Genomic DNA, 17,893 nt, shown 5'->3' with positions numbered 1-17,893 from the left:
GAAAGAAAAAAAATTCAATTGATGATAAGATCTCCCTCTTTATTAATTAGATATTAATTAACTTGTTTTTTTTTTACCTTGGCATTGAAATCAAGGTAAAAGTTCACGGAAACCTTTTACGAATAATTGCCAATAATACATATATTTTTAGAATCAGAGTGAAACAAACTTTATTTTGTATTTAGTATACAGGAATCCGAGAAAAGTGAAAGTGATACTGAAAGCGACTCACCTAACATTTTTCAACAGCCTCAGACACAATTCAATTCATATTGATGTGGCTATTTCTCATGCTATTTTTGGTCCTATATATATATATAGCTCATAAACTGGTTCGGTTCTTATCCATCCTTGGATATCAAATATTCCGCCATGATATTTTATAATAAAGGTTAATCCACGAAAACGCCTCAGACGTATACAACTAATTACGAGTTGTTTCGAAGTTTTTTAGAAAATAAACACATAATTTATAGTATTTGCATCATGCAAATAAGTAAACACTAAGATCAAAGATAATGTTTATTTTTTTTTCTCAAAAATACAAATGGTATACACAAGATTACATCGCAAAATAATTAAGATAATACACATGAAACTTATCACACAAAAGTACATTAGATGTAAACATAGTGTCTTATAGTATTGTGATACCAATTCGCAAATTAAATTTGATTTAACGTTCCTTTACCACACTATTAATGCAATGTTGACAAACATATATAAAATATGACAAATACTCATAATGGTAAATATATTAAGTGTAATTCTTTTTTGTAGCTAAAACGAAAGAATAAGTTTTTTTTTTCTAAATAGAACTTACAACTTTCAGAAACTAACCATATTGCGTGTGAACCTGAAATTGTATTTTTGTCTAACATTTCCTCCTTTGACATTGGGAAGTATGCACATGGACACAAAAAATAAACAACCCTCATATGATACCAAAAACTGTCAACGAAATAAACGGATCCATATAGTCACTCCAAAAATAAACTGATTGTTAAAATTTGACATACAAAGATTTTTCCTTTTATTTTCGGATCCACGTTTATAGATATGTTGGATGAAAGTAACCTAATACTTGTTTTCATCCCCAAATAACTGTTTTAAATACCGTTTTATAATATGCCGTTGTACACGTCGGAACTCGACCTATGACAACTCTTGTTTCCTTAATAAAGATAAAGGAACTTTGAAAATGCCTATTTGTTTCACTCAAGGACCATAGTTCTTAAGTTGTGTTAATTATAAATCTTCTCATTTATAACGATATGGATGGCTACAATCTTATATTCATGTCATAAATACGACAACAAAAATTATCAAAAATTGTCAACAATAGTTGAAACAGTATGTGCATTCAAAACGCTTCCATAGCTGATGAAAACCATGCGTAATTAAGTGTTTGCATACATTGATTCTTCTTCCAGTAGTTCGTTGACACACTTGTAGAAATATTCATACTGATCCTGTAAAAAAACGAATGAATGTCAAAGAGAAATCGAACAAAAATGCAAGTTAAAACGATTTTGAACCAAAAGTAAAGTAAACAATTAGAAACTTTAAAACCAATATACATAAAATGTTATTCGTAGAAACACCATGTTAGTTTCATTAAAATTTATTTTTATTGTAAATCGATTTTCGTCAAATCAGTTGTACAGTCATTTACTTCTGTTAAATTTTTTTTTCGGTATCATATGCTTATATATGTAATGTATTTTGATGTCCACTAACAATATATCAATTAAACCAGCCTTTTCCAAATTGAAATATTTGGAAGTAACCGTTATCATGAGCTTTGACCTGTTGGCTATTGCATTAGAAGGACGCCCTAATCAAGTCCGGACCATAACCTTATTTTTCATTTGTTCTATTAGTTTCTAACGTCCAACATTCGATGTTGTCAGTTTGTATGGATATCTCCTTAAGTTTGTGAATTTACATAGGATTCAAATATTTCTATTTAACTACTTTAACGTTTCAATATATTCGATATGAAAAAAATGTTTTTCCAAAAATGTTCTTTAAGCAATGTAAATTAACACTGACATTGAATCATGATCATTGACTTCAAAATCGGTACAAGTCTTCCCCTTTCTAGATTATTTTTATTAATGTCTTTCTTACTAACCAACGAAAATTCAGATCTCCTATTCGAAATTTTTCAGTACAAATCTTATCGTAAGATTCATTGACCATTGAACCTATACCCTCATATAATTAAGTTTCTCTACCTCCCTATATCTTTTATTTGTACAATTTTGAATACCACCTATGTAGGGAAACAGCGTGAAATATAAATTTATATGTTTAATAACAGAGAACGTTAATTCTAATCTTTTGAGTGACCCCAACATATCGGAAGGGGTCTTTGTTTATTTTTTCTTCAGTCTGTATCAGTTCAAATTCAATCAAGAAAGGCATTCACAGCGTCCCTGTAGTTGAACCATTCGCTTCGGACACTAGGAGGATATGGCGAAAGAAAGGACGAACAAACAACGCGATAACTAAATGTATACCATCCCTAACATTGAAATTACCATAAGCAAGATATATACTTAATAATGTGAGGTCCAAATAGATATTAAAACTTGACTATACTACGTGTTTATATATAAAGCTAAAGGTCAACGGTAGGAACATTAAATGGTGTATAATACATTGTAGACCATATACTTACACAGTTCTTCAAGAATTCTGGACGCCTAGTCTGAATATTCCTTACGACTTGAAAGATATCGACCTCTTCATCTATTTTCATTTTATCCAAAATAAGATAAAGTGCAATAAACAACCCACTTTTGGAGCTACCATCTCTAAAAAGATACAATGTAAATGTAATTAATGATTTGATAAAAAGAAAAGGTGTTACTTAATTAAGAGTGATTTTGCTGTTTGTTGTTAGCGAATAAGAACAAATCGTTCAAAAGTACGTAAGTTTAGTTTGAATTTTCCTTACTACTTGCAAACATCATTTTTTTTCTATCAATAAATACAGTGTTATAATTGTCTACATGTTAAGTTTATATGTCTCCTTGACACATTGTACGTTGGCATCATTACACATGTGATAAATATATCAGTTGTGTACTACATCGACACACCATTTGGATTTTAGTTTGGTTCATGTATGATTTGTCTTGTATTAAGATTTAAAGAGTGTGTATAATACTTTCATTCATTATTAAATACTATTGTGGGATAAACTCATCATAGATACCTGGGTTTAAATTTTGTACGCCAGGAACACGTTTCGCTAACAAAAGACTCATCAGTGATGGTAGAATGAAAAAAATAAAATTGACCAAATATAAAATATAGTTTTGGAATTGAGTATATTCTTATAATCTTATTTGGGTACCTGCATACGACAGTAATCGGACATTTCTGTGAGTTCCAACAACTAACCACACTTTTCAGTAGATTCACCATCAGCTTTGTTACGGGTAGTGCGGTACCTTGCCAGTCACTTGTCGTAAAAACATTTATTATTCGTTTATCCTGTTGTTTCTTGTAAATGAGAAAAAGATATAACGTTATCACATTAAAAGTCTTGTAAAAAAATAGGTGTGCACTCCTCTTTCGTGAGGAAAGGTAAACGAACGAATGAAATCATGACAAAACAGTATATACCTGTTACGATTGCAACTTTGTCTACTCAAACTATTTCCCTCGTTTAGAGTTTCTATGATTCACTAATTTCATTTTTTTTCTTTTTTAATTTTAAAATTGATGTACCATTTTTGAAAAATTGGTAAAGTTAAAGAAGCATTCGGAGTGAACTATAAATCAGAAAATAGTTCGATTACAATTTGAATGGTTCCTTAGACAAATTAAAACTTTTAAAGGTTTAAAAAAGGTTCGGATTTAAATAGTTCAGGTATCAATGTATTAGAACTTGAACTTGAAGAAACTAGCTAACTATCCCGTGATTTGTTTTACGGTAGCTAGTTGTTTCATATGTCAAACATACCACATATCCGTTCTTTGATATCAAACTGTAATTCTGAAACAAACTGACTTTTTAAACTCTTATTACGATTTTATATTAAGTCATTTCAAATTGCACATTTGCTCAAATGAAAGTGTTTTCATTTCAAATCTACATAAACAAAATTAATACCGTTTACCTTATAATCCAAAGAAATCTTCAGCTCATCCACAGTATTCTCTTCCTCTTGCATTATGCTAAAGTCATCCACCACTAGAATTTCCGACTTTCCTAACCATAGGTTTGCGTTCTTATATAAAACAAAAGAACAAAAGTATGATTCCAAGAAAGATTACAAACAATGAACAATATAAATATTTTGACACCAATTTCATATACATATAAAGTTCTCAGTATGATAAAACAGTAAAACAATTTCAGAATTGCTGTCTGGTGAGTTTTATATATTGAATTAAAAAAAAAAAAAAAAAAAAAAAAGCGACGATGATAAAATTGAACCGATGGACAATGACTAAATACAAACAATCCTAACAAATAGAAAACGTTTTGATATTCAACGACATATTAACTTTTAAGACTAAAAAAATGTAAAGAGAAATATGAAAGAGAGTATCAGGAAGAACAAAACCAACTAAGGTCAACTAAAAATTCACACCAAAATCAGAAGGAGGCATTGGGCGCTGCAAAAGGGTAAGCAGTGACAACTCTTTCAATAATTATTGCTCATGGCAAGTGAAAATTCGCTAATTAGTCATAGAAAGAGATGTCAAAATCGAGGAAAAGAACTTTATGATTTAAAGATTCAAAAAGTACAACATAGTTGTTGTTGAAATATGTGGATTTCATTTGACAATTTCTGTTATATACTTGATTAAGTCTTGCTTAAATCTTAGATATATATATGCAATAGACCGAATATTTTCACTGTTAAAAAATGTATGACAAACTCACTTTGTTAACTTGATCCAATAATACAATGATTCTGGAATTGTGGTCATATATCATAGTCCAGAAATCCACAACAGTGTCTTTCAAAGGACATTGTGTTACAAAGAATCGGCTTTCCTCTCTATATCCCTGAAAATGAATAAAAATTCATATGAATTTAACAATTGTAAAGAATGGATCCGGTTTCGAATTAATAACAAACAGAAAATGTGTGCACGCGCAAACATTGATTTATTGAATAACGCCACTTTTAACACTAGGTGTTATTTCGTGGTCAATTTTTATTGGCTGTGGAAGCATTTATCCCCGGAAGGAATATCGTAATTCGGGAGGAAAACTGACGATTCTTATCATTTGAGATGGGAGTCGAGTGCTCCAGCTCGGTGCAGGTTTTGAACCCAAAAACTCAATGTTGACTTACGAGCAAACGGAAATGCAGTATAATCGAAGGTTAAGGTAAAATAGAATAAAGCACTATTTATGTTTGTTTAAGTAGACTTATGTTTTACCAACACGCAGGTCAGCATTAGCATTGGACATTGGCATAAACTAATCATCAATTATATTGTACAAAATATCTGTCTAATCCTAATGGAATCGTCAATACGAATTTAAAAAAATCATTTGTAATCATAAAAACTTGATACTCTTGGTATTCTGCATCCAAGTTGCTGGTATTTGTTAATTTCAATACCTCCATACCTTCGACTGAACTGATAACAACATCACTTACAGGTATTATTACTGCGTTTATGTAATCATTTCTTGTTCTTCCATAAGACATAAGGTATGGCCTAAAGTTGTCATCTACAACATAATGTAATGGCTTATATTTGAAAAAAAGAAATATTGATAAATGACGTGTAATGGCATTTAGTAGATACACTTACATGGACCATACACACGACGTCTTGCAATTGCAAAGAGCCGAAGCAATACCGTATATGCAATTAAAAGGGGTTACTACATTAAAGTTAGATAGTTTTAATCCTCAGAAATATGGGTGTCCTAGCAAACATTGAATAACATGAATAAGATATATCAAGAAAGTACCAGAACCGTAAGTTATTTTTTAACTACCTTAAAAATATATGGATCGCACAATTACGAAGCTAACGAAGAAAAACTGAGATATTCAGAAAGGAAAATTCAAAACGGTATTTTCAAAGTCTGTAATCAAATGTCAAAATTAAAATCGTAAGCTCAAACATATCCAAAATATTGTTTACAGCTGTTATATTCCTGACAAATATCACAAATTTGGGCAAACCTGGTTATGGATCTAGCTAAATCTCTCACTTGTATAACCGTTGAGTTAAGTTCCATTATATTGACAAAGATATGTGAACAAAACAAACAGAAATAATAGGTGAAAATGTAAAAAATAGGGGTAAATCAGTTATAATCTTAATCGCTATAAAAACAAAACCCATACGTAACCCATACTTAACAAGAAACACCAAAAAGGCATACGCACAAATCGCTTTAGTAATACTGAATAGCAGGAAAACACAAATTTACAATAACACAATAATACAATGACAGGATGTGTAAGTACGGGTTCCTATAATGATTTCAAAGATAGAGTTACTGCCTAACATGTTTACAGGTATCTATCTAATAAAGGGTTTCAAACAGTATATATTTGATGATCAATTCAAAAGTTTTACAGATGCATCGTAGTTAAGTAGCTACATGTAGTACTAAGATATGATTGACACGAGTAGGTTTTACAAATCATAGAAAAAATAAAGTAAGCTTTAATATCATAAATTTGGGCAAACCTGGTTATGGATCTTTGTACTTGTTTGGCTTTATAAATATTTTGATATGAGCGTCACTGATGAGTCTTATGTAGACGAAACGCGCGTCTGGCGTACTAAATTATAATCCTGGTACCTTTGATAACTATTCATCCCAGTTGTTAGCTAGGTTTGCTTTTTGCAATATTTCGCAATCTTTTGAATGCTGTCCAGTACATGTAGTAGTTTGTAGCCTGTTATTTAGCCGTTCGTTCTTTTTTGTTTGGACCACGGTTATGTACAATGTCGAATAAAAAGCAATACATTGTGTATTTCAAAATTTTGTAGATATTATTTTTGGTATTATAAGTCTTGATATTGCCAAAGTGTGAAGTAATAAGCGATGCATACGAAAAAGATATACCGAAGTCATTTAAAGATAACAAACCAATATATTTAGATGTTGCAAAGGTTTTTAATAACTCATGAAATCGAAATTGAACATTATTTTGTACATGATTGTCTAACTTGAGGCAGATATAATTCATAAGTATTTATAAAAGAACTGAAAGATATGTACTTACGTGGAAGAATGCTCTTGATCACATTCTTAGATATATTTTCTTTCATGTTTGCAGTCGTGAAATTCGACGCATCATACTGTGGCCTCAGATTTTCTAGTGTCTAATTCAAAATAAAATTATATTAAATACCCCATTAGAAATAAACCATAAATGAAATCCCAGTTCTTGTTATCTAAGATGAATAATTGGTTGGTTTTTGCCTGTTTGAAAATGTTTAATATGTAAGATTAAAATAACATTAATTTTGTGACAACTACATACATAAAGAGTGCTATGTTAATGTTGATTTTTAACTTATCTGTCAAACCATGTACGATGATATCCATGATAACTAAGACTTGTGTTTTCGCTCACTTGCAGCAATTGATCGAAGACATAAGACGGCACTCCTATTTTGTTGTATATGCAAGAACCAAAAACCAACCTACCAACCTTTTCATAATTTCTTTAATAAGCGGAATGCATCGTTGTAATTTGCATCTTCTTCAGTACAATTGTTAACATTTTTTTTTATAACTACTAGTATGTCTATACCGCTGATGGTAAACTTTTAGGTATTATCAGTTTTGTTACAAGTATACATGTATGGCATAAACATGCGGGTATTATTTTATTTCAATGTGCTGTTACAAAATTTGGGAACATATTTTACGTCGTAACTACAATCCCCTTCTCTTTCATGAATGTGACCTACCGAATTAGACTATTTACCAGATTTGTTATCACATAAGCAACACGACGGGTGCCACATGTGGAGCAGGATCTGCTTACCCTTCCGGAGCACATGAGATCACCCCTAGTTTTTTGTGGGGTTCGTGTTGTTTATTCTTTAGTTTTCTATGTTGTGTCGTGTGTGCTGTTGTTTGTTTGTCCTTTTCATTTTTAGCCATGGCGTTGTCAGTTTGTTTTAGATTTATGAGTTTGACTGTCCCTTTGGTATCTTTCGTCCCTCTTTTTTAATTACAAAAAAATCTATATATCATTCCCATACATAGCTATGATTACGTGCCTTGCTTTGGCTATACTAGGCTTGTCGTTTTATGTTTACTCAGCTCATCAATTCCTAAAACGTATTTTTGTTGTTCCATTATGTTCACCCAGGAAATCACTGCAGAGCCATGTATTGTTAAATTTTGCATCTGGCGCAGTTACAAATTTGCAGTAAATATCATTAGTATCAACCTTTTTATAATAATTGCTTTACTGTTTACTTCAATGATAAAACTTTGAACTCAAAAATGTGTTTGTCAAAGAAAGAATAGGACAGATCACATTGCGGTCCATTACACTTGCTTGGCTTTCGATATTGTTATTTGTTCTTTGAATAAGTATTACTATGACTTGCAGACATTTTGTTTTTGTTTCTCACAAACACTAAACAAATCATGATTAAGTATCAGAACTGCTTTAACGAAAATATTATGAGTAAGTCTTGAACAGTACTTTTGAATATCATTAAACGGTGCTAACGAATTTTGGATTGATTTATCGTCTTATATAATTACCTGAAATTCTCGTCTGTACACTTTCTGGTTTTTCGGTAATGTCTTACATTCCTGACCCGCGAAATATTTACAGAAATCATTCTTTGGAATAGATGTGTCTGGTATTGTAAACAATTCTAGCAGTGCTTCAAATACAGTCTCATATTGTTCCTGCATAATTATTATTACAAGAAATATACACATTGTACAGAACTGATAACCGACCACTTAATAAAAAAGAATGAACATAAAAAGATTTGTGAACAAGGTTGATTCAGAATAGCTTAAAACGATTTTGGCTATGATTTATATTTACATTGATTAACATTCATTCACGAAAATGATGATGACCTGTGTTTAGAAACAATTATTTGATAACACGAAAAAAGAGGTATAATAACAATATCTATATACTGCCGATGTCTACATTTTTAAATTCTATAACCAATTGGTGATAACTCATAATAAAAAAATTCCGACGACACACCAGACCCCCAGCTTACAATTCAAACTTTATAGTGTTCAAACTGGATATGTGCAAGTGGAATATTGTTGCAAATGTATATTGTTTCACTTGCATAACCCCAAAACAATTGTGTGTCTTAACAAATCCTTCTCAGATAATCACCAGAAACAAATTTTAATAACAATTGTGTCGGCTTGTTGTATCTTTGACATATTTTATTTTGAATTTTATGATAATTTGTATAAAATATTACCTTTTGTTTTTATTAGGATAAGTTTTTCAATCGCCTTTAGTATAATTTAAAAAAAATTTAACACAAGTTTAAACACAACTGACTCATTCGAGTCATTCCAATATCATGTCAATGACTACATAGCATATTGTACTACATGTATCTGCGCCTGATAAACTCCCGTCTGAAAAAAAAATCATTGGGAAAAGCATTTTTTATACAATGTACTTTGTATGCATCTTCTTGAATAAATTTTGCCTTGTTAAAAGATTTACTCATGTAATTGTCAATTTACAAAATGTTTCATCTTTGATGCTCTTGTTGAAAAAAAAAGTCCAGAATAGCCTTTCAAAAGCAGCAAATGTGTAAGTTTGAAAATAACGTTCATTTTTGGTATTAACACTCATCATCGATTTCACTACATACTTTTACGTACATGTGTTTGAATCATATTCATTCTGTCTTTCCTCATCATCTGAACATACTCCATAATATCCACATAGCCGACCTTCTTACCGTGCTCATATAAAGCATCTATAGCAATAAATGTTCCTGTTCTTCCAACTCCAGCGCTGACAATGATAAAAATAATGTTTAAGATATTTTAAAAGGTTTTTAATATGCGTTTTGTAAATTTATAAATAAAAAATTGTTTTAGTATGGTATTCATATTATTAATAAGTTGTTGTAAAAGCTTAACCACAAAAATTAAAACATTATCTCATAATGTCACATTTCTACCTGCAATGTACAGCCATTGGTCCATTTTGATTACAATGTTGACTTTTGACTTTCCTGTAAAAGTAAACCAATTTGGTACTGTCAGGAACACCGTGATCTGGCCATTGGGTGAAGTGAAACTGGTGAACTTTTCTTTCTTTTTGTTTCTAAAAAATGGTCGATATTGTAAAACAGAATATACAAAGAGAGATATATACATAAAAAAAAAAAAAACATAAGACAGCATATAAACACTACAATCAAATGATAATAAACGGAAATTTAAAGATTGAACAACACGAACCCCAGCAAATAGGATGTTGGGACTAGGTGGAGATCTAACTTAAGTGATTGCGACAGGTTTATAAACAACAGCAAAAGAATACTATTTTAGAGCAAACGTAGTATAACACTTTTTCTACCAATGAAGTTGCACCAGATGCTCATTTCGAAATCAATGCTTCTTAAGTGATTATCAATTACAATATATTTTGAATACCAAATACAAATTTCGAGAAGCAGATAATAGGATTTGATGAGATATCAATGCCTGATCTGTTTACCCTTCCGGAGCACCTGAGATCGACCCCCGTGTTTGGTTGGGTTCGTGTTGATAAGTCGTAAATTTTCTATGTTGTGTCTTATTTGTCTGTTCGTTTTTTTTATAGCCATGTCTAGTCTGTTTATTTTCGGTCTATGAGTTTTAAGTATCTTTCGCTCCTCTTTTATACTTGTACTTGAATAAATATGATTTGTTAAATTATGCTTTTTTTTAACAATATGATTTTAATGAGAAATCAAGTAAACATATAATTACGCAAACTCCGTTTTCTTTCAAGTGGTAAATTGTTTACATGGCTTTATACAAAATGTACATAAAACTGATACCATGCACTAAACTATAGTTCGACTGGATACGGTATGTTCCGCTATTTTACATTGCTGATCATTTATGCTGTACAGGTTTTTTGTCATTCAATAACAGTTTGAAAAATATACAAAATGTTTTTAGTTATGATTTGTGGGAAACAAATATAAATATGAGGAGTCCATTGGTTGCATCCTTCGTTTCACTTCAATATAAAACATCTGTTTTTTAACATGTGTTTTTCTCAAAATGTCCGTCTATCTATGAATGTTTTCATGACAAAACATGTAAAACATAAATAGCATCCATAAAACTTCATTAAATGTACAGTTTCTAATACTAATTAGGTCTGATTTTTCTGATAAAATTTTAAACGTGTAAAAGATTACTCAGGTTTTTAGTGTTACGCCATACATGTTTGACCTACATATTTTATCGGTGGGTACTAGATTTAAAAAAAAATGAAGTTTAAGTTAATTTCAAACTCTGTTTTAAATAACGTTGAAAAGTTTAAATGATGGAAACTCTTTTTTGGAGTCTACAAACTAATTCGGTAATTTTGATTTATTATTCGATATGATAGTGATAATCATCTATCAGGTAATTGTCATAATGGAAGAGCATAAACTATCTTAAAAAATCAGCTGACGATTTCGTCAATGTAGAGATATCACATGTTGTAGATCTTTGCTTGCTGATGAATTTTGTTGTACAAGGTTGCTATAAATCTCGTTTAGTTTGCAAGTTGATACTTGTAGCCAAAATGCCAAATTGATAAAAGTCGTCATTTAATGGCTTTGACAATAAGTCATTTCACTTATTCACTGATTTTGTCTAAGTAACTATGTTCAAAATTGTGTACCATGTCAAACATAATGTTTTGCCTTTATTCTTTTTAAAAATTTGAATTTCTCTATTATTATGTTTTAACATTCACCCACGCAAACAATTAGTTGATTAATAAATCCAAGGCCATTACTCCTACAAAGTTAGTACGAAATTCCCAATGATAAAATAACAGTTTTAAAGATATAGAGCACTATATTGCAATTTTCCCAGGCAATCTTCGTTTTAAACTATGACGGCCGTTTCGGGTTGTAAGCGTGTTCATCGAACCCCCTTTCTAACTAGGAAAGATTGTGTCGGTAATGCTTGGTTGCAATTGACAAAGCAGATTCATCAGATAAGATTTGTATAGCAATAAGAACATGTGCAAGGCAAGATCGTTCGACTGACATGAATCAATGAAATAGTTAACACTGGCACTGCCAGCTATGGAGAACGATTTAAAATGTTGCATTTGTAAATGTCTTACCCTAGATAATAACAAATGTATTTTAGATTGAACATGTTGAAGGAAAATTGTTTAAAAAGGACTGATTCCAAAGCAAACCGAATTCATTAGTCATGATGATTAATCTGGGAAGAATATAGTTAACTTTTGATAAAATCAAGTAGGGATAATTACCGTATCAGTATTGTTGGATATCGTTATAAGTCTATATACGTAAGAAGTATGTTCTTTTTCTTTTGTCATTGTGAGACGATAATTATCTACTACCATTGGTTCATCAACTGCATCAGGCCAATACTGTATACATTTATCCTGAGAAAAAAAAATTTGCCACTACAATGTTTAACTGTGCAAACAAAAAGCACTTATATCGTACATCTACAAAAAACTTTTTATTTACAGTTTGAACAAGCAGAGTTATTTCTCGTTTTTCACCAGATCATTTTATCCAATAGTGTCAAATTACAGTGTATTATGTAACTAACAAAATTTTCAAACCAATACCCATGATAATTGTTTTGTCCGCTCATTAGTACTAATTCAGATTTTCTTTTTTTTATGTTGTAAGACCATAATATCAAAGTTTTAAAAACCCTGTAAATATGCATATCAACTGCTTCGAAATCCCATGCTCTAAATTTATTACGACTCATTTGATGATGATGATGATGATGATGACGATGATGATGATGATGATGATGATGATGATGAAGCTTAATTAATGTCAAGTGGCAAATATTACATTCACCATCAGGTCGTGCATGTTTTGCTTTGATAAAAGGATTAACTTTACCAGTTTTTGCTCTAAGTCGTAAATTACAAAAGCTTGGTAAAGAAGTAGAACGCATCAATCATTTACAAGATAAATATTAAAAAACTAAATTATTACCTCATTTAATATGTTTAATATATATAATAAAATTATTTTGATTATGCATTGTCTTACCCTTTTCCCTTCTTTAAGCTGTGTCACCATTACAATTTTCCCCACGTTTTCCTGCCATATCATATGCCAGAAATCTTTCTTAGTATTACTCTTTGGACCTTCAATCAAATATAGAAACAAAAAATATTAATAACTTAAGTAAAGTTTGTAAAATGCCATCGAAAACTAATTTTCATTTTCAAATTTAAAAGCTACAAATGTTTAAATTAAATTTTCTGAATTTCGTTTCAAAATATACAGCAACGTTTTGCAAAATTTCAAATGTATAACCAGTTCGTTTTATAAAGCTCATCATAGAAAATACGAGGATTAAACTTGTGTACACCAGGTGCGAGTTTTGTCTATAAAAGACTCAGTGACACGTAAACCTTTGACGGTATAAAGGCCACGTAAAATTAAGAGTACATAACAAATATCTATATCGTTTTCTTGACCATACAACAAACAGCAGGTACCACTAGGTAAACCGGAATGTATTACCCTTTTTAGCATCTGGAATCTTGAACAAATATGCCGCTCTTCAATTTTGTTTTATTCCTTCTCTATTGCATAAGTGCCATATAAAAGAAATGATTATGAATGTTTAAGACCAAGAAATAGATTGGGATTTTGAATGTTTGTTTTCGCATGCAAAATATGTTTCTACTAAATTTTTGTTTATAGAAATTTACCCGGACTAAAATATTCGTTGAAAATATATCAGTTTAAATATTGATTAATTATCCGGGTTTTAAAGACGTTTTGTCATTCGGTTAATCATAACCTTCACTTACCTTGGGATGCTATGTAGGCCTTTTCTTTGTCATAATTCTAAAATACAGATGTGCAGAAGCATTCATCAAAATGTTTATGTTTTCAAAAACCTAAAGAAACAATAGCTATGTGATTAATGGATTTCAATGTTTTAAATATATCTTCTTTACAAAAAAAAAAAAAAAAACAAAAAAAAAAAAAAAACCAACAACACAAGACTCTTATTTTATCTTTTTAAGGAAATATTTTGACAACATAAAGATAAAAAACGCCATAATTGTTGGAATATTTTAACATCCTGCTGACATTGTTTAACAGATACTCACGTGTCAAAAGTGCATTCTGAGATGGAGAAAGTATCATTTTCATAAATTTTCTTAATATATATAAAAACCTTTATTTACACTTTAAGAAAGCCAGCAGTAGTATACCGCTGTTTGAAACTCATAAATCGATAAAAAAACAAAACAAATCCGGGTTACAAACTAAAACTGAGGGAACGCATTAAATATAAGAGGAGAAATATAACATGAAAATGACAACATAGCATTACAGGACCACAATACAAATAAATAGGAGAACATCTTATACAAAGAAACACACGAATAATAGCTAACAAAAGGCACCAGGTTTAAAATACAATACACCAGAAGTGCGTTTTGTCCACACAAGGCTAACTAGTGACGCCCAGATACAAAAAGTTTGAAAGCCAGAACAAGTACAAAGTTGAACAGCACTGAGGACCAAAAGTTAAAAAAAGTTGTACCCAATACATCTAGGGTTTTATGCTATGGATAAAACATCCTTACTATTTAGAATAAGTTATACCTTTGCAAACAGTAAATTTTATAAAATTACTTTATAATAGGTATACATAATAAAACTGATGTATTAACTAATTACAGAAAAATTTTGAAAAACCCCACAGATACATTATATAAACCAACATAATCCAACACAAAAACTACACACCAGAGTTAGCCAAAATCTCAACGCAAAAAGTGACGTCGCATTTTAAATTGTAAAAAGTACAAAAAATGACGTCATCTTTGAAATTCTAAAACAGGTTACAAAATGACTTCACATTTGAATGACAAAAAAATATTTCTCAAAAATAAGATAGAATTAGGATTGATTTAAGATTATATTTGTACTAAATACTGATAAAACATTTAATAACAATGAACAATATTTGTGAATGTAAGCTTAACGTATATGACGATAGACAATGTAGTATGAAAATTTCTTACGTCGATGTAACTAGCGTTTATATAATCATTCTTTGTGTTTCCCTCCAGTACAACACGTGAGTGATCATCTGCAACATACACACAATATACAAAAAGAATTAAACCCTTCGTTATCCAAAAAAGATATGTACATACTTTGGTGAACTAAACAAGTAAAGCAGACTGATATGTTTGCATCAATTTCATTTGTTTCAACTAGGATCAAATAGCTAGATATCGTCATCGTATTTGTTAAAACAGTAATTCCAAAGTCATATGCAATGAGTTTCTGGCGATTCTCGTGTTAAGAGTTTTTTTTTACATATAGCTTTTCAACGTTTCGATACTTAGACATCTTCGGATTTCAAATGTTTAGCTTTGAGCGTTCCTGATGAAGGTAAATCCAGAAAAGCGCTTCGGATGCAAGAAATTATTAAACGTGTTATTTTCAATTTTTTAAGGAAATGATTTACCCAATATGCATGAATATGCACTAAACGGAATCTTCTGTGTATATTCTTTTTTCGATTACATTCGTAACTAAAAAATCGACAAAAACATCATGTCATTTGTTGATGATTAAATAAAAAACCTGTTTTCATTTCGGGTTTTGTGACTTAGTCCACCAATTTTGTGTCCTTGATAAACATTTTAAAACAGAATTTTGGAGCACGTGAAAACTAATTAAAATTAAAGAGCGATAAAGTGTTTTTTTCTATTTATGGCAAAATAGTTTTTTTCAATCAAAACATGTCATAAAATTATCAAATGATTTAGTTTAAACATTTTTCTTCTAGAAACGATTGATAATATCTTTTTTTCCATGTTAGATAAGGTTTACACCATTGATGTATTTTTAATCCTTTTTACATATGTACATGTTATCGGGCTGGGCAGCTAAGAGCAGCTATAAAATCTCTGAATACAGCTTGAACGTTTGACTTAATTATATATATCATAATTTTACAACTTTAACATACATGGCCACGTTGTGAGGAAACGATTTTTAGCTTTATTTTCTTCTTTAGAGCCTTCAACGTGTGCATGGACAAGACCTTTAGGTAAAATCTAAATAAATTAAAAGCATTATACTATGTAATCAGTTATGTTTAAATTTTATAATTACAAAAATAAATCTAAGAAAAAAACCCCAAACAAAACGAAACAAATCAAAGCAGGAATGAGCAACAAAAAGAAAAGCTACGAAATAAAAATAAGTCAATGAAAACGTAAGTAATTGCAACCGACTCATCTCCAAATTGTTGGGTGATCACTTGTATTGGACTCACCGGGAACATCAAACAAATAAGGTATTATCTCCGGAGCTCTATAATATTTAAAAATGTCTTATTCACTGGTGATACGAGCCATAGACGTTCAATCATGTTAAAGAGTTGATGGTGCATTTCCAATGATATGTCGTCCCATCGCCTTTATATATACAGGTCCGCAGCCAGGAATTTTTAAGGAGGGGAGTTGATACAAGCATGCTTAACTTAGAAATCAACAATGCGAACAGAACGTCGACTTTAACAGTGCTTATTTGTTTTCAAGTGCGGGGGGGGGGGGGGGGGGGTCGGAGGGGGGGGGGGGGGAGTGTTACCGGTGTGATATTTCGAGTACTTAATATTGTTTTTCTAATTTAATTTACATGTACGAAAATCTCTTAATTTGTAATGTGTTCATTGTTCATAATCAATTTATATGGTACTACCTATAATACACTAGGTGTGTTTGTTGTTTTAAATGAATTTCCATTACCACAGCCCTAATGTGCCCTTGTTCTGATACCATATCTATCCTACCATTTGCTACTGGTAACAAAATTTGGATAATTACCAAAAATAAATTAGTCTTATAGGTTTATATATGGGTACTAGGTAGACGAAAATTTGAGTGATTATATGCTGGTTGTTTCACATTTTGTTTTATATTGTACTTAATCATTAGTAAAAGACAAATTAACAAACTTAACATAAGTATCATTTGAGAGAATCGAGTACCCCAGTTCATTTTTTTGGGTGTAAATAAACAACTACACGCGTCAATGTATACGTACTCTTAAGAAAATTATCTATAGTTTGTTCTTGTAATTAAAACACAAACCATATATCATTCATAAGGCAAAAGACAAGGAAACGAGGTTAAAGAAATGCCAAAATAGATTTGAAACCAATGAATTGAAATGTTTGCACTAACAAACTACATGACTGTAACTTCTGATCCCGTTGGAAATACAAAGAATATTTTCTATTTCAATATATAGAACTGCATGTCTAACCTCGTATTCTTTCTTGAAACCTTCATCTTTTAGTTTTTCATTAATAACCTCCTTCAAATTTCCAATTGGTATCTTGTAGACGTTACGTTCAGTCGGTAGATTGTTGTACACAAGGTCATCGCTTTTAGGTGTTAGTTCAGCTTGATCTGTGTCTTGAAGGTAAACAGTTACCTCCCCTGTATCCGACGTAATGGCTGCATTTACATATTCGTTTCCATCATTGGCTTCCCGTTTACTATCTATAAATTACTTTATCAAATTAATATTACTCTACTTTAAGCCCAAGTCCCACAAGACCAGGATCGCACCACTTTCACTGCGATCTAAAAAAAAAATTCAGATCGTTGTGTGGTCGTGGTATGAGCGGCATGAAAATGTAAATTTTCGT

General features: G+C 30.9%; 1 protein-coding gene across 1 annotated transcript in view; it reads right to left on the bottom strand.

Annotated features, from left to right (window-relative positions):
• Positions 1 to 509: 509 nt before the first annotated feature.
• Positions 510 to 17,893, bottom strand: part of LOC139487893 (receptor-type tyrosine-protein phosphatase alpha-like) — a 37,712-nt gene continuing 20,328 nt past the window's right edge. The window contains exons 11-26 of the mRNA XM_071273096.1: positions 17,506 to 17,744; positions 16,205 to 16,292; positions 15,246 to 15,313; positions 14,016 to 14,052; positions 13,243 to 13,340; positions 12,471 to 12,608; positions 10,156 to 10,301; positions 9,851 to 9,986; positions 8,738 to 8,887; positions 7,233 to 7,332; positions 5,640 to 5,713; positions 4,910 to 5,035; positions 4,137 to 4,247; positions 3,368 to 3,516; positions 2,687 to 2,822; positions 510 to 1,472 (exon numbers count right to left, since the gene is read on the bottom strand). Of these exons, the coding sequence (XP_071129197.1) occupies positions 1,401 to 1,472; positions 2,687 to 2,822; positions 3,368 to 3,516; positions 4,137 to 4,247; positions 4,910 to 5,035; positions 5,640 to 5,713; positions 7,233 to 7,332; positions 8,738 to 8,887; positions 9,851 to 9,986; positions 10,156 to 10,301; positions 12,471 to 12,608; positions 13,243 to 13,340; positions 14,016 to 14,052; positions 15,246 to 15,313; positions 16,205 to 16,292; positions 17,506 to 17,744 (1,868 nt within the window). The 3' untranslated portion in view covers positions 510 to 1,400. The remainder of the gene's footprint in view (positions 1,473 to 2,686; positions 2,823 to 3,367; positions 3,517 to 4,136; positions 4,248 to 4,909; positions 5,036 to 5,639; positions 5,714 to 7,232; positions 7,333 to 8,737; positions 8,888 to 9,850; positions 9,987 to 10,155; positions 10,302 to 12,470; positions 12,609 to 13,242; positions 13,341 to 14,015; positions 14,053 to 15,245; positions 15,314 to 16,204; positions 16,293 to 17,505; positions 17,745 to 17,893) is intronic.

This window comes from Mytilus edulis, chromosome 1 (genome assembly GCF_963676685.1).
Source record: "Mytilus edulis chromosome 1, xbMytEdul2.2, whole genome shotgun sequence".
Classification (NCBI taxonomy): Eukaryota; Metazoa; Mollusca; class Bivalvia; order Mytilida; family Mytilidae; genus Mytilus; species Mytilus edulis.
This window is presented reverse-complemented; position numbering and strand designations above follow the sequence as displayed.